This window comes from Hypanus sabinus, chromosome 6 (genome assembly GCF_030144855.1).
Source record: "Hypanus sabinus isolate sHypSab1 chromosome 6, sHypSab1.hap1, whole genome shotgun sequence".
NCBI classification, from domain to species: Eukaryota; Metazoa; Chordata; class Chondrichthyes; order Myliobatiformes; family Dasyatidae; genus Hypanus; species Hypanus sabinus.
In genome coordinates, this window is record NC_082711.1 from 70828503 (window position 1) to 70847056 (window position 18554).

The window sequence follows — 18554 nt, forward strand, 5'->3', positions numbered from 1 at the left end:
CTAGCCATTATAAAAGTTAACACTTTGCTTGCACCACAAGTATTTTCTCTTCATTTCCATTTGTTTCATTTGCCTGTGATTTGTCTCATTAACTTCGCTGTGAAAAACTGCTGTGCTTGCCTTTTCAAAACCAAGGTAAATGACATCCACTTCCTTAACTTCAAGGTTAGTAACTTTGAGGCCCTGACTTTAAATGCATGTAAATTTCTCCATAAGTAACAATAACCTTCCATCATATTCCAATATTAACTATTTTCATAAACAATCATAAGGACATAAACTTATAATATAACTACAGCTAGAGTCTTGAATGGTCTTCTATGATGAGCTGAAATCTTGCCCTCACAATCTACCTTGTTCTGATGTTGCACTTTATTGCTTACCTGCACTGCTTTCTTTTGGTAGGCTCTACACTTTATTCTGTATTGTATTGTTTTACCTTATTCTACCACAATGCACTGTGTAATAATTGAGCTGTATAAATAATATGCAAGACAAGTTTTTCACCATATCTTGGTACACGTGATAATAATAAACCAATACCAATTTTCCAGTATTCAGCGGGATCTGACACAAATCTTGAAAAGAACATTAGCATTGAAATAGTCAATCAAAAACCAGAAAATAAAATTACTGATAATAAAGACCACACATTCCAAGGTGCTGGCAAATTTAACAGATAACTTGATTTTCATACTTTAGAAGGATATAATATTGACAACAGAATAGTTACTGTGGAGGGAGAGGTCTCTGTTTATAAAGTACTTACACACCTTTGTAATAATTAATAGATCACAGTAAATCAGAAAATGTTTGAATTACTCAGCAGTGCAGGAAGTGAGTATTGTGATAAGAAATGTTGCAGGTCAATAACATTTCCTCAGACTTTGTGATGTTCTGAGCATTTCCAACATTTTCCAGCAATTGGACTATTTTCCTCCTGGTTGCAGAACCTATGAATTGGTGACCTTTGAAAGGAGACTTCAAGATTGGAAGCAAAAACAATGAAAAATGCATGAAATCTAGTGGATCTAATGATTTGAGGCTGGTTTTCATAAAGTTATAGCTTCCAGCATAACAGCACACCTGGGTATATGACTTGCAACTGCATATCCTACACTTCATTGTTCTCCATTATTTCCTGCCTTGGACATCAGCCAAGGAGATTCTATTGAAGAGAAAGTCTGCACCTTATCATTGGTATCAATGGGAATAATCTCTTTGGGGATCAATCACTGCTTGAGATTTTCTTTCTGCAGTTCTGCTCAACTATGAAAGTTTTTAACTACATTTTTGTGTGAGTAACTATCTACTCACACAGAGGATTGATAATTTTACTCACACAGGTGGTCAAACACCCATACACAAAGGATTGTCTAATTGGACAAAGAAGATAATCAGAATCAGATATATTATCACTGACATGTCATGAAATTTGTTGTTTTGCAGCAGCAGTACAGTTCTGTACATTTAAAAAATTGAAAGTTATAGTAAGAAATACAAAATAAATAAATGGAAGGTGCAAAATGAGAGAAACATAGTGTGGTAGCATTCATGGACCCTTCAGAAATCTGATGGTGGAGGGGAAGAACCTGTTCCTAAAGCATTAAGCGGGAGTCCTCAGGGCCCTGCACCTCCTACCTGATGGTAATAATGAAAAGAGGACATGAGGTGGAGGTGTCCTTAAAGATTGAAGTGGAAATACTAGCACGATTGATAATCTTGAACTGCACTGTCTGTACCACTAACATAGTTGAAGCAGCAGAGTTACTGAACTTGAATAACAGAGTATTTCTGGATCTCATTTCTCATTAAACTCAGCCCTTTGAGGTGGTCCAATCATGAAGCTTGTTGAGCCAGTGTCTTACAGTTCCAACAGCCATATTTCAATTGTGCCCCGGCACTGGCCTTGTGGATTTTGTGCATTCTCCACGTGACCATGGGTTTCCTCCAGCTGCTTTCACTTGTCAAAGATAGAAAACCATAAGATATAGGAGCAGAATTATGCCAAATGGCCCATCAAGTGTGCTCTGCTATTTCATCATGACTGATCCAATTTTCCTCTCAGTCCCAATCTCCTGTCTTATCCCTATATCACTTCATGCCCTGACCAGTCTATCAACCTCGGCTTTAAATATATATATATATAAAAAGATCTGGCCTCCACAGCTACCTGTGGCAAAGAAGTCCACAGATTCATCACTTTTTGGCTAAAGAAATTCTTCCTCATCTCCGTTCTAAATGAATGCCCCTCTATTCTGAGGCTGTGTCCTCTGGTCGTAGACTCTCTCACTATAGTTAACATCCTCTCCACATTACTCTATCAAGGCCTTTCACCATTTGGTAAGTTTCAATGAGGTCACCCCTCATTCTTCTGAATTCTAGTGAATACAGGCCCAGAGCCATCAAACACTCTTCATATGACAAGCTGTTCAATCCTGGACGAGCCAACCGATCCTTCAATATGAAAGCTGGAAGACTAATTGGCCACCATGAATTGTTCTTGTTTTGGTGGCTTGTGGAACTGATGAGAACATGGAGAGAACCAGTGACTGAATGGGTACATATTCAATGAGTCAAATGGCTTCCATCTATGTCATAAAGAAAAGTGCAAAAAATTGGCTACTACTCCTTTTAATCCACTCCATTCTTTGTGGAAAAAATGCATTCTGTCTCTCTAACTTTAAAGTCATGTGCTCTGCTGTTTGACATTTCTACTCCAGGGAAAAATTCTGACCATCTACCTTATCCCTCTCATAATTAAAGAAAAATTCTACGTTGAGTTGGAGAACTTTTACACCAGATTGTGGCCAATAAACCGAAGTTAGGTTTGAGCAAAGTGACCATTGTGGGAGCAGAACAGAAGTAGGGTGGGGAGCTGAGGGTTTGGCTCAAAAGGTTTCAGTGAGAAGAGGCAAAGCCTTGTTTGGGGTTTATCAGTGCCTAGCTAAAACAGTGAGAATCAATCCCAGGGTAGCGGTGTCCTCTTGCATGACATGGGAGATCTGGGAGAGCTCAGTGTTCCTGATTGTTATGTCGGTGAAAAGTACGCCTGGGTACAGCTCGTTACAGACGGTGTAAGGGAACTGGAGCTGGAGCTGGATGAACCATAAATCATAGATAGGAGCTACAGGAGGCAGTTACACTGCTGGAGGGAGGTAGTTGAGTAACTGTCAGGAGAGAGAAAGGGATCAGACAGATAGTTCAGTGTACCACTCAGCAGTTTAGGCAGCATCCATGGAAAAGAGTAAACAGTCAACAGTTTGGGCTGAGACACTTCTAGATTGAGAAGGAAGGGGGAAGATATCTGAATAAAAAGGTGGAGGGCGAGAGGGGAAGGAGGCTAAGCTGGAAGGCGATAGATGAAGCCAGGTGGGTAGGAAAGTTCAAGGGCTGGAGAAGAAAGAATCCATTAAGGAAGGCAAGTAGGAGAAAGGGAAGGAGGAAGGGACCCAGGGGGAAGTAACAGGCAGGTAAGAAGAGACAAATGGTCAGAGTGGGGAATGGGAAGGGAGTGGAAGTTGTTCACCGGAAGGAGATATCGATATTCATGCCGTCAGGTTAGAGCGTACCCAAACAGAATATAAGCTGTTGCTCTTTCACCCTGAGAGTGACCTCACCTTGGCACAAGGACTATTTGGGGCCCTGAATGGAGTTGGGCAGGTTTAGCACTTCGGCCTCTTGCTGGGATAAGTGCCTGGAGGGAGATTAGTGGGGAGGGACGAATGGACAAGGGGATCACAAAGGAAGTGATCCCTGTCGAAAGTGGAGGTGAGGAGGGAGGTAAATATGAGTTTGGTGGTAGGATCTCTTTGGGGAAGGTGGAAGGTGTGAAGGATAATGTGTGTGATGTATAAGGGCATGAGGGACTATTACAGTGGCGTGAAGATGGGGTGAGTGCTGAACCCCTGCAGCTGTTCCCCTCGAAAGCATGTATACCACCTTTTTAGATATAGTTGGGGAGGGGCATCCATCCAAAGGAAAGCCATAGCAACCAGGTCTCGGGCACTGAGAAGGGCTCTGTGGCTCAAAAGGAAGTGAAAAGATGAGCACTGGTGGATATAGGCCATAAGTAAGAGTAAAAGACTTAGGAGCAGAATTAGGCCATCTGGTCCATAGAGTCTGCTCTGCCATTCAATCATGGCTGATCCTTTTTTTTTCTCCTCCTCAAGCCCAGTTCCCAGCCTTCTCCCCGTAACCTTTGATGCCACGTTCAATCTGAACCAATCAATCTCTGCCTTAAATACACTCAGCGACCTGGCATCCACAGCTGCATGTGGCAACAAATCCACCACCCTCTGGCTAAACAAATTTCTCCCGCATCTTTGCTTTGAAAGGACGCTCCTCTATCCTGAGGCTGTGCCCTCTTGTCCTAGACTCTCCCACCATGGGAAACATCCTTTCCACATCTATTCTGCCTAGACCTTACAACATTTGAAAGGTTTCAATGAGATCCCCCCTCATCCTTCTGAATTCCAGCGAGTACAGACCCAGGGCCATCAAATGTTCCCTTTCATTCCTGGAATCATATAGTTAGAGAGCAGACAGCAGATTCTGTGGATGTGAAAGAGACTCACAGATGGTACACTGCCTCCACATGCTTAAACCCAACTTCTTTTTATTGGCCCATGTTATGTTGTTAATAACCCAAGCAATCTTCTGCTCCACAGATAAGTCCTGACAGGCCCTGCTCACCTTTTAAACTTGACACGTAAAATCCACAAGGACCTGTCTCCAATTTTCTCCACAGTCTCCCACTCCTCAGACAAGGGTGTAAATGGCTAATATGGGCAGGCAGAGGTACAAATTGAATTCGAGGAAAGTAGAGGGTTGTTGTCAGAAGAGGATTTTTTTTTACATAAAGTGAGGTGAGTGCTTGGAATGCACTGCCGGGGTGGTGGTAGATGTGGAAATATTAGGGGGAGTTAAGAAACTCTTAGATCGACACATGGATGAAATAACAATTGAGAGCTTTTTGTGAGAGAAGTGTTAAATTGATCTTGGCACATCATGAGCCGAAGGACCTGTACTGTAGTTTATGTTCTATCAAGTCTCCCTTCAGCCTCCAAAACTGTGGGGAGAACAACCCAAGTTTGTCCAATCTTCCTATGTAGTTGATAGCCTCTAATCCAGACAGTGTTCTGGTAAATCTCCTCTGCCCCCTTTCCAGATTCTGCACATTCTTCCTACAATGTGCTGACCAGAACTCCATGCAATACTCCGTGTGGTCTGACTAAAATTTTAAGTTGCCACACTTAAACTCAATAGCTCTACCAAAGGCAAGCATTGCATTCACTTTCTTTTCCACCTTACCCACTTGCGTAGCCGCTTTTAGTGAGTTATGGACCTGGACTCCATGGATCCTGTACCTCAATGCTATTAAGGCCCTACTATTAAATATATACTTTCTCCTTTCATTTGACCCCCCCCCCCCCCCCCAGAGTGTAAAACCTCACACTTGCCCTGTAAAACTATCTGCCATCTCTCTGCTCACTTCTGTAACTCATCCATGTTCTCGGTTATTCTTTAATAGACCTTTACACCACCCACAGCTCCACCAATCTCTGAATTCAGGTATTCAATATTCTTGACACAGTTCCACAAAAGGCTATTGAATTACACCTTTTTCTTCAGTGGCTTGGTTTTCTTAAATGACTACGCTATAGCATTCATAGATCATAGACAGATTACACCATTCAAAAGCATGAGCATGAAGAGCAATTTACCACTATTTATAAAAACTGTCATCAATGAAAAAATGCAGGATGCTGAATTCCTGGGAAACCGTAATTTATTGAAGATTTTTTGCCAATCAGCTTGCTTTTAGGAACAATTTAAAGGTACAGTTAAATACTTACAGGCTGGAGTAAATATGCCAGTGAAGTCCCTTGAATTATCACAACTGGTAACTCAGTTATCTTCACAGCATGGAACAGAGTTTCCACACTGGCCATAATCTGGTCAAAACGTCCACCAAGTCCACCCAGTACGGCCACAGCATCAACCTAGCCCCAAAAATGACAGGTATTTTCATTAATAATTTTTCCTTAACATCTGTCTCCTGCTGTTCTCATCTCGGGGACATAACATATAGACCTAATATTAAACTTTTATATAAAACAAGACTCTAATTTATGATGCCAGAAGCAATGACTTACACTTCTCAATGGAGAATGCAAGAAGCAAGGAAATTCAAAGCTGAGCTTCTTTGTGATTTCAAAGGCATAGATTCTAGTCGGTTGTGGAGGTCCTGACTTATTAATGTAATTCTATGATCTAAATGTTTAAATGTATGATAGCAGAAATAATTATTCCTTAGAGATAAATCAAACTGTGGGTTTATAAAGCTTTGAAGTTTGTAACGTGGTTTATGTGAAGAACTTCTTACAGCTATGCAAAAATTGTACAACACCTTTTGTGCATGCAAGGCTGCAAAAACATTCCACTTAATGCAAATTCTAATCAAAGGATAGAGTGGATTGTGTGGAAATTTCTAACTTGCTGACCCTCCGTGTTCAATGTGAGTGTTGATTTTCTGACCCATGGAAAAGATGTTTCTAACTGTCAGGACTCAACATCACTTTCAGTCAAGAGCCTGACTGCTTGCTGATCTGACCACTACTCACCGTTGAGGTCTGCCCCACACACTCATCACTGAACTACTCAACACTGGTTGTCAAGGTCCATCCATTACACTGGTCACCAAAATGACCACCACTAACTGTCAAAGTCAATCCTCCACACTGTGCTTCCCAATGCCAACATGAGGTGAAATTTCCCAGCCTTTACATTGGTAGACTTTTTCAGCTCAGTTGTCTGTCTCAATGGCATGAGACCCCAGTTTTCTAGAATCCATGGCTCAGTGTGGGACACCAGGGGTGGGAGTTGGGGAGTAGAAGACAGTTTGGTTAATGTTGCTCATTGAACTCTTTGATGAAGTTCAGGTATTTTGGCCAATAATTAAGACATAAGCTACATCTTACACATCTTATCTTATTAAGTTTTTAAAAAAAAAAAAAAAAATTTAACTTCTAACTCATGCTACTTCCCAGATGATTGACATGAAAACTCTGCTTCTCAGGTGTGACTGATACTGTTTTTGGATGACCGTAGTTGTGAAGTGACTCAGCCACTTTCCACTCAGAATGGACACAGATGTAGTATGTCATCACCTATGCGGCAAAGCTATGACTTCATCTACAAGCATGGAGTGAGTGGGGTCATGTGATCTTCCCATCACACTGATGATTGGCAAGTGATGTAGAGTCCACCAGTGCAATCCTGAGCAAGCAGATGGACCTCCAAAACTGTCAACAAGAAGCCCTACTTTGGAAACTCTCCAATCAGCTTTGACAGCAAAGCTTTACCACTGTTAAAGAGGATAGTTTCTTTAGATGTTGTGGAGTATCTCTGACATGAAGAAACAAATGTAAACTATTAATCGAAAGAATTACTTAAATACATACAATATGATCAACTAAAGTACTTAAAACCATTAACTTAAAAACATAAAACAAATTCTAAACATTTCTTTAAAAATAAGGAACATACCTTTATTCTCAGGAGTGTAAATGAGCTCTTGCATCCAGCACCAGAAAGATTTAGAAAGATAATGTAGTACCATTGGTGAGTATATTTGGGGCTCCTATTTGGTTACTTGCTTGAAAATCTCAGTCTCACTGATATTTACTTCCAGTGAAGTGGTAGAGGCAGGTTCGATATTGTCATTTAAAGTAAAATTGGATATGTATATAGACAGGAAAGGAATGGAGGGTTATGGGCTGAGTGTGGGCCACTGGGACTAGGTGAGTGTAAGCGTTGGCACGGACTAGAAGGGCCGAGATGGCCTACTTCCGTGCTGTAATTGTTATATGGTTACCAACAATATCTGGATCTGTGTAATTGGCATTGGATGAACTCTTACTCTGAACCCTATAATATTTAAATACTAGTCTGTGGGAAATTCCTTCAAATCTTACAAGCTCTTTGGTAATGTTCCAGGTTTTGTATTTATAGTCTGAATTAAATAAATATTGCCACAATTTTTATCTAGTTATTCAGGTTATTTTAACAACTGAATTTAATGTTTCCCTCAATCTTCTGTCAACCAGTGAAAATAGACTTAATTCTGTGAACATATCTTCATAACTTCCTCCCCAAAGTCCTTTTGCTCTCTGAACCCTTTTTAATGTAGTCCCCAGCAATTATATCACCCACGTTTATGGTATGCAGCCACTTATACTAAGCAATTTTCCATATCCTCCTTCCATTACCCGAGACATCAATTATAAAGGCACCACTTATACATATTAAGCACTTTGACTATTTTGGGCAATTCAATAAGCTTTTTGCACCTTAAAGTGTGATTATCTTAATTATGTAATCTTCTCTAGCTAATGTATTAAAAGCTCCACTGATTTCAGTCAAATTGAAGTATTTAATAAATGTATTTCAGCTGTGCTGCTAACTGGCTATTGAGTGTATTGGAGCACTGACTCTGCATTGCAGTGTGGCCAGACAGCACTGATTGTTTCAGGATAGTGTAGGAGTGACTAACATGAATGCATGCATTTACAGGGTATGAGGGTTCAATTTCTGTTGTCCTATCTCATCACACACGAATATTGATGACCCCCACATGAGTAAATTAAAAGCTAGAAAATTGAGCTCTACTGCAATTTTAGCTGAGGCACTGGAGTGCTCATGGGAATGTTCTTATTCTCCACTTTTCAGTTTTGTTGTCAACCATTTACACAAGCCAAATAATGTTAATACATCCTAACTTTATATGGCGGTGATATGATGGCACCACTTGTCAGTTATTCAACAACTGCAGTAAAATTTAATAAATGTAATGATTTCTCTCTTGAGCTTGAGCTCTCTTGAAGTTCTGAAGATTCACTACCTGCTAAGTGAAGAAATCTCATTTTACCTTTCTCTTGAATAGCTTTTTAAAAAAATTTTGAGACTGTGACTGCTGATGGTAAATATCCCAACTGCATCCTCTCTGTCAGGGCCCACAATAATGTTGTACATTTCAATGAGATAATTTCTCGTTTTAAAACTCAACAGAGTACAGGACCAGACGATTGAATCTAGCCTCATGCAACAAACCTGCCATCTCTGGAATCAATCTTGTGAACCTTCACTGCATTTCCTCTATTGTAAATATAGCCTTCCTAGGTTAGGGAGACCATATCTGTACACAATACTCCAGATGTGATCTCTCCAGGGTTCTATCTAATTGGAGCAGTGCATCACTACTTTTGTATTCAAACCTTCTTCCATTAAAGGCAAATGCACCATTCATCTCTTTTATTGCTGCTGTACATTAACATTCAGTAAACTTTGTGCAACAGCACCCTAATCTCTTCGAACACCAACAGCTTTCAATCTCTCAGCATTAAAAAAAAACAACTTGCATATTTTTTAACCTAAGTGGTTCTTCCACATCTGTATTATCAAAGTACATGTATGCCACTACAAACAACCCTGAGATTTATTTTCTACTGGGCATAATTTATAAATCCAGAATAGAATAATAACCATAATAAAATCAATGGAAGATCGCAACAACTGGGTGTTCAACCAGTATGCGAAAGACAATAAACTGTGCAAATACAAAAAAAAGAAAGAATTAAAAATAAGCAATAAATATCAAGAATGTCACATGAACAGTTCTTAAGAGTGAGTCCATAAGTCGTGGGAACATTTTAGTGACGGGGAAAGTGATGTTGAGTGAAGTTATCTCATTTGGTTAAAGTGCTTTATGTTGAGGGGTAATAACTGTGCCTGAACCTGGTGGTGTGGGTCTTGAGCCTCCTGTACCTTCTTCTTGATGGCAGCAGCGAGAAAAGAGCATGATCTGGGTGCAGGGGTTCCTGATGATGGATGCTGCATCCCTGCACCAACGCTCCATGTAAATGTGCTCAGTAATGGAGAGGGCTTGACCTGTGATGAACTGGGCCATATCCACTACCTTTTATAGCATTTTCCATTCAAGAGCATTGGTGTTTCCTTACCAGGCCATGATGTGACCAGTCAGCATACACTCTACTACACACCAGTAGACGTTTGTCTCAGTTTTAGATATTATGCCAAATGTTCACAAACTGCTAAGGAAGGAATGATAACACTGAGGGATTTAACGTTGATGACTTTCTCCACCTCTGATCCTCCTGTGAGGAATGGCTCATGGAACTCTAGTTTGCTCCTCCTGAAGTCATTAATCAGCTATTTGGTCTTGTTGACACTGAGTAGCAGTTTGTCTTTGTGGCACGATTCATCCAGATTTTCAATCTCCCTGCAATCCATTGATTAGTCACCACTTTGATTTGGCTAGGGCAGTGGTGTCATCAGCCAACTTGAATATAGTATTAGAGCTGTGCTTAGCCACACAGTCACAAGTGTGAAGCGTGTAGAGCAGGGGCTAAGCACACTGCCCTGTGGTGCACCTGTGCTGATGAGATCATGGAGGAGATGTTGTTGCCAATCCAAACTGGCTGGTGTCTGCAAGTGAGGAAATTGAGGATCCAATTGCACAAGGAGGTATTGAGGCCAAGGACCTGAAGCTTATTGGTTAGTTTTGAGGGGATTACAGTATTGAATGCTGAGTGGTAATCAATAAAGAACAGTCTTTGCTGTCCAGATGTTCCAGTGTTGAGTGAAGAGCCAAAGTGATGGCATCTGCTGTGAACCTGTTATGCCAGAAGGCAAATTGGAGTGGATCAACATTGCTTTTAAGGCAAGAGTTGATACATTTCATCACCAACCTCTCAAAACACTTCAAAACCGTGGATGAAAGTGTTACTGAACGATAATCTTTGAGAGAGATTGCCACATTCTTCTGAAGCACCTGAAGCCTGCTTGAAGCAGGTGGTACCTCAGACTGCCATTTTGAGAGGGCAAAGATCTCAGTGAACACTCCAGCCAGTCGATCAGCACAGGTCTTTAGTACTTGGCCAGGTACCCCGTCAGGGCCAGTTGTTTTTTATGGGTTCATCCTCCAGAAGGCTGCTTGCCCATTGGCCTCAGAGTCTGAAATCATAGGATCATTGGGGACTCCATGTTTTGATGGTCAAAGTGAGCACCGAAGGCGTTGAGCTCATCTGGAAGTGAAACCCTGGTGTTGCTAATGTTGTTTGGTTTTACTTTATAGGATTGTAGCCTGGCCCAACATTCAAGCATACTTGTTGATTCTAATTTAGATGGGAATTGCCATTTCACCCATAAGATGGCTTTCTGGAAATCATACCTGGACCTGTTGTAACATTCTTGGGTGCCAGATTTGAATGCCTCTGATCTGGCTGTCATCCAGGGCTTCAGGTAGGAGAAAACTCTGAATGATTTTGTGGAGACACACTTGTCTACAACTGCTTTTATGAAGTCTGTGACAACCATGGGGTATTCATTCAGATCAACAGACAAGTCCTTGAGCACAACCCAGTCCGCTGACTCGAAGCAATCCCATAGCCTCCCTGTGCCTCCCACAACCATTTCTTTGTTGTCCTAATCACTAACCTTTTGATATCCCCCTAAAACTACACTGCATTCTCCTCACAGTCCACAATGCCATCTGGTTTGGTAACTTTAGTAAACTTGGAAAAACAAATTGGCCAGGTTATTGGGATAGATCGTGAATAACTGGGGATAGCCATTTTTGACTTTCTTCACAGGGAGCTGTGACACTCCAGTCATTATATTTAAAACTGAGACTGGGAATAACATGGTGATTGGGCAGGAAAGTGATCTTGAGGCAAAATATCAAATGTGCTCCTAATAAATGACAGGACAGGTTTATGGGATCATGCTCTAGCTTACCTGTTATATTTCATAATTCATTTATCCAAATTTTACTTGATTTATCCAGTATTATCACAGCCTCTGGGATATAACATAGAATTTTTGAGCTCAAACTTAAACAAGCTTCCTAAGTTGTCCTAAGTGAATGATTCCAACTGATTAGTAAACAACCAAACAGAAAACTGTATAATCCATTTGGCCTAAATGACCATAGATATGGGAGCAGAATTAGGCCATTTGGCCCATCGAGTCTGCTCCATTTCACCATGGCTGATTCGTCTTTCCTCTCAGTCCCAATTTTCTGCCTTTTCCCTGCATCTCTTTATGGCTGACTAATCAAGAATCTATCAAGCTGTACCTTAAATATACCAAAGAACTTGGCTACAGCAGCCTGTGGCACCAAATTCCACAGATTTGCCACCTTCTAGCAAGAGAAATTCCTCCTTAACTCCATTCTAAAAGGGCATCCCTCTATTCTGAGGCTGTGTCCTCTCGTCTCAGACTCCCACTCTATAGGAAACATCCCCTCCGCATCCACTCTGTCGAGGTCTTTCAACATTCGATATGTCTCAATATGATCATCCCTCATTCTTCTGAATTCCAGACCCAGAGCCATCAAACGCTCCTCATATGACAAGCCGATTAATTCTGGAATCAAATTAATTTTTCTAATGGTTATTGTTCAGGTTTTGTTTTAGGCTAAATATCATAGATGCTGCAAACCTGCATTTAAAAGAGAAGTGCCGGAAATGTTCAGTAGGGCAGAGAGTATCAGCAGGCAGGGAAGCTGCTCCTGTTTCAGGCTGATGGCTTGTTATCCGGTGCAAAAGGTTCAAACATTTCCAATTTTGAAGATGCAAAATATTGAGGAGGGAAGGAAACAGAAAAAGAAAGGTCTATGATAGAGGGAAGGGTGGAGAAATAATTAAAAGAATGACAGTGCATGAAGAAAAGGGGATGTTAAAAGGACTATACTAATCAATAAAGGTGTCAAACAAGTCACCATTGGCATACGTGAACTATGATCTGGAATTAGTGCAGTCACTGCTACATTAAGATGGCTGTAATGTGCTGATTGAAAGATGAGCTTCTATGGAACAGTGTGTTGTGTGACAGATAATTAAAGCAAGGTGTGCAGAACCTCGGGATAGCCTACACGTACCCATGCTCTATATATTAACCCTAGCCCTGAGAAAATAGTGGAAACTGCATACAAGCAGTGAACACAGTACAGGCAATGCCAAAAATTACTGATACAACGGTAAATTTCCCGTAATGGTTGGATTTAAGTCATTTTCCCAGCACTTAGCTGACAATGATAAGCTTAAAATGGAAAAAAAAATGTTGGTTGATATAAATGCAGAATATTATCAACAAATAAACTCAGCATAACCAAAATTTGTCTAAGAAAAATGAAGTAAATTAGCTTTAACTAGTTTTGTTCTAGTTTTAAAATAAATGCTTTTATGAAGTATATAAAAAAGTATCAGCACTTTTAATTTGTGAAATCTTGTAAAAAAAAAGAGTAGAATTGATACTGACAAGGGAAAATCAGGACCTGATGAAGGGTCTCAGCCTAAAAAGTTGACTGTTGACTCTCTTCCATAGATGCTGCCTGGACTGCTGAGTTCCTCCAGCATTTTATATATGTTGCTTAGAATTCTTACTGATTAGATTGAGGCACAGAACATGTTCTGGGTCCAGTTCCCCTACCCCATGGAGTAAACCTTTTAATTCTCACTCCACAAACATCTCACAAAACCTGAAGTAAAATACAATTGCCTTTTCTCTCCCCATAGACTACTGATTAGCTTCACTCAAACACTCAACAGAAATATATAATCCATTACAGAATGAAAGATACTGTACTGATTCTATTTTCCATTTTGATTCCTGTAAATGTACCTAATTTTATCAGATTTTTTAAAAGTATGTCTATACTGTTACATTTCTATTGGTGAATAAAACATTTACATAACGTGGACAGGAATTAATCACTTAACTATGCAGTTGGACTAAATACATTTGAAGAAAATGGTGCTTTGAGGTGGACCTATGTTCTGTAAACAGGCTTAGTCACTTAGTTACAAAATTTCACAGGAACAGCTATAATCAGTTGTTCAGGAATCACTAATCCTTCTACATCCAAGGAATGTACTTACAGATTCTAATGGAGTTAACCATTGTGACTAGGCATAGAGTCAGGTCAGTTTTAATCACAAGGGAAATTTATGTTTGGACATTATCTACCTATTTTTCTGTGAATATTAATTTATCACATCAATAGCTTGAAAGAAATAAAGCTCCTAAGTAATTTTTTGAATACGTGTTTTGGGATACTTCAATAAAAGCAGCATTCACTATTCTGATCAATATGTCCTTAAAGAAACAGTTCTTGAACTTGTACCCAACTTTGCACTGAATTGAACTAAATCATTTCCAACAAACTGACAAGTCTTAAACACAAGATATTCTGCAGATGCTGGAAATCATGAGAAGCACACACAAAATGCTGGAGGAACTCAGCAGGTCAAGTCTGATGAAGGATCTCATCCTGAATCAAATTCTGTTCACTCCCCTCCATAGAAGCTGCCTGACTTGCTGAGTTACTCCATTTTGTGTGTGAAACTGGTAAATTTTTCCTTGTATTAATAAACACTTCAAATATTCACATCTAAAAATGGTGACCAACACAGGACCGAAGGTGATTGCATGCAGTACACAAAATAAGGTAGCTGATCTTGTAGGGCAGTCAGAAATTTGAAATTTGAAAAATAAAATCAAATCTTTAGAAAGAGGTGATATAGGATCAAACATGTAGAATCCTTGTGGGTGGAGTTAAGAAACTGGAAGGGTAAGAAGACCCTGCTGGGAGTTATTTACAGGCCTCCAAACAGTAGTCAGAATCCAGAATTGCTGATTCCCCAGTGGACTCAACCACAAGCTGTTCCAATTTGAGGCATTCCACAAATTCTCTCTCTTGCGATCCAGCATCAACTTGATTTTCCCATTCTACCTGCATATTGAAATCCACCATGACTAATGTGACATTGCCTTCTTGACATGCTTTTTCCATCTCCCACAGTAATCTGTGGACTACATCCTGACTCCTGCTCAGAGGCCTGTAAATAACTCCCACCAGGGTCTTCTTACCTTTGCAGTTTCTCAAAGATAAGCACCTTCGGTCCTGCATTGATCACCCTTTCCAATTTTCTCCCCATTTACACTGCAACCCATCCCACTGACTGCAATTTTGCCCTATAATCTGCCTGTCCTTTCCGAAATCTCACTCTCCAGTACCTCAGCTTGTAAACCAATATCCCTATCTCAGTCCCATCACTCCTGTTCCCATCCCACCCCGCCAAATTAGTCTAAACCCTCCCTAACAACTCTAGCAAACTTGCCCACAATGATATTGGTCCCTTTCGGGTTCAGGTGCAGCCCGTTCATTTTATACTGGTTATAGCTTCCCCAGAAGAGATCCCAATGATCCAGAGATAGGAGGCTTTCATTCTCAGGATTATTCTTGTATGCCTCCTGTAGACAATCTCCAAATCCAGCACATCCTTCCTGACATAGGTTGTTCAAAACCGTTTACAATATTCCAAATGTGTTTTGACAAAATGCCTTCTAATACTTCAGCTGTATAACCTTGCTTTTATATACTTGAAAAGAATGCTAACATTATAGGAAATTATAGACCACTGAGTCTTACTTCACTGGCTGGTAAGTTGATGGAGAAGATCCTGAGAGGCAGGATTTATGAACATTTGGAGAGGCATAATATGATTAGGAATAGTCAGCATAGCTTTGTCAAAGGCAGGCCATGCCTTACGAGCATGATTGAATTTTCTGAGATGTGATGAAACACATTGATGATGGTAGAGCCATATATGTAGTGTATCTGGATTTCAGCAAGGCATTTGACAAGGTACCCCATGTAAGGCTTATTGAGAAAGTTAGGAAGCATGGGATCCAAGGGGAAATTGCTTTGTGGATCCGGAACTGGCTTGCCCACAGAAGGCAAAGAGTGGTTTAAGATGGGTCATAATCTGCATGGAGGTTGGTCACTAATGGTATGCCTCAGAGATCTGTTCCAGGACCCCTACTTTTCGTAATTTTTATAAATGACCTGGATGAGGAAGTGGAGGAAACACGAGGAAATCTGCAGATGCTGGAAATTCAAACAACACACACAAAATGCTGGTGGAACACAGCAGGCCAGGCATCGTCCTGACGAAGGGTCTCGGCTCGAAACTTCGACAGTGCTTCTTCATATAGATGCTGCCTGGCCTGCTGTGTTCCACCAGCATTTTGTGTGAGGAAGTGGAGGGGTGGGTTAGTAAATTTGCTGATGACACAAAGGTTGGAGGTGTTGTGGACAGTGTGGAGGGCTGTCAGAGGTTACAGCGGGACATTGATAGGATGCAAAACTGGGCTGAGAAGTGGCAGGTGGAGTTCATCTTATATAAGTTTGAAGTAGTTCATTTTGGTAGGTCAAATATGATGACAGAATATAGTAGTAATGATAAGACTCTCGGCAGTGTAGAGGATCAGAGGGATCTTGGGGTCCGAGTCCATACGACACTGAAAGCTGCTGCACAGGTTGACTCTGAGGTTTAGAAAGGATATGGTGCATTGGCCTTCTTCGACACTGGGATTGAACTTAGGAGTCGAGAGGTAATGTTACAGCTATATAGGACCCTGGTCAGACCCCACTTGGAGTACTATGCTCAGTTCTGGTCACCTCATTGAAGGAAGGATATGGAAACCATAGAAAGGGTGCAGAGGAGATTTACAAGGATGTTGTCTGGACTGGGGAGCATGCCTTATGAGAACAGGCTGAGTGAACTCGGCCTTTTATTCTTGAAGCGACGGAGGATGAGTGGTGACTTGATAGAGGTGTATAAGTACAAGAAGATATCAGGGGTAAGTTTTTTCCCCACAGAGAGTGGTGAGTGTGTGGAATGGGCTGCCGGTGATGGTGGTGGAGGTGGATACAACAGGGTCTTTTAAGAGACTCCTGGATAGGTACTTGGAGCTCAGAAAAATAAAGGGCGATGCGTAACCCGAGGTAATTTCTCAGGTAAGGACATGTTTGGCACAGCTTTGTGGGCCGAAGGGCCTGTATTGTGCTGTAGGTTTTCTATATTCTATGTTGTATTACATTTGTCTTCTTTACTACCGACTTAATTGCAAGTTAACATTTAGGGAATCCTGCATGAGGACTCCCAAGCTCCTTTGCACCTCTGATTTCTGAATTTTCTCCCTGTTCAGAAAAGACTCCACCTTTATTCCTTTTACCAAAGTGGATGACCATACACTTCCCTGCACTGTATTCCATTGGCCACTTCTTTGCCCTCCTAATCTTTTGAAGTTCTTCTGCAGACTCCCTGTTTCCTCAACAATGCCTGCCCCTCCACCCAGACTTGGCACAAAGCCATCAATTCCATCATCCAGATCAGTAATATATCATTTTAAAAGTAATGGACTGAACACAGATCCCTGTGGAACACTTCCAGTCACTGGCAGCTCCCTTTATTCCCGCTCTTTGCCTTTTCTAAGTCAGCCAATCCTGTATCAGTGATTATATCTTTCCTGTAGCATGGGCGCCTATTTCATTCAGCAGCCTCATGTCAAAGGCCTTCTGATCATTCAAGCAAACAACGCCCACAGACAAGTTGTCTATCTTGTTTGTTACTTTCACAAAGAATCCCAACAGGTTTGTCAGGCAAGATCTCCTCTCAAGGAAATCATGCTGACTTCGGGCTGTTGTAGCGTGTGCCTCCAAGTACCCCAAATCCTTATCCTTAATAATAGACTCTAAAATCTTACCAATCAATGAAGTCAGGCTGACTAAGCTACAATTTACTATCTGTCGTCTTTCTTCTTTCTTTCCGGGTCTTATGGTCTTACAAAGTGGAGTGACATTTGCGATGTACCAGTACAATCCAGAATCTAGTAATTTCTGAAAGATCACTAATAACGCCTCCAAAATCTCTTTGGCTGCTTCTTTCAGAACACTGGAGTGCTGACGTTCTCCGACATTCTCAAATTTCTGGCATACTTACTACATTTATTTTCTATTTCCCGTTGTAATTGCCTACTCCTCACACGTACCAAGAAGAGAAAAACACTTGGTAGTTTTGCTTAATAAAGGTAGTTGTGGAGTTTGTGCTGGACATCATTGAAAATTTCTTAGTATGTTCGAGGATGATATTCTGGTCATTTAAAGTGGCCTTTCTGGATACTGGATGACAAAATCATATAGCTCACCAGAAAATGATCTTTCATGTTATCCCCATTTCGTTTTCTTTTTTTTAAATGCCAATTGCTTCACTGAGTATCATTGAGCTAGTCAAACAGCATGGACACAAGCCAGTCAGCTCAAAATATCCATGCTGATTGGTGGGCACTGATCTTTTATTAATCCAACACTTAACCCTTGGTTTCCATGCCTATGTGATTCACATGTTCACTTCGATACTTCTGAATTGCTTTGGACCCACTACTAAGATAAGCAATGCATTCCAAGTACTCACCATTCTCTGGGTGAAAAAGATCCCCTTCAGATCCTCTCTGAGTCTCTTGACACTGAGCCTATATCCTCTAGTTCTGTCGCTTTCTGAAATGGGGAAAAGTTACCTGCAGCCTACCTTATCTATACCCATGATACTTCCATAAACCACATCTCGAAGGTGCAGGACTGTTGTGGCGTGGTGTGTACAGGCCAAATTGAGGCGGCAAGACCC

The 18554-nt window shown here is 40.9% G+C and overlaps 1 protein-coding gene across 19 annotated transcripts in view; it reads right to left on the reverse strand.

Annotated features, from left to right (window-relative positions):
* tpk1 (thiamin pyrophosphokinase 1) overlaps positions 1-18554 on the reverse strand; it is a 364043-nt gene that overhangs the window by 161308 nt on the left and 184181 nt on the right. For all 19 annotated transcript variants that reach the window (XR_009512677.1, XM_059972409.1, XM_059972403.1 and 16 more), the window contains one exon: positions 5859-6005. Coding sequence is in view for 18 of the 19 variants with exons in the window: in XM_059972409.1 (XP_059828392.1) it covers positions 5859-6005 (147 nt within the window). In the remaining variant the exon portion in view is untranslated. The remainder of the gene's footprint in view (positions 1-5858; positions 6006-18554) is intronic.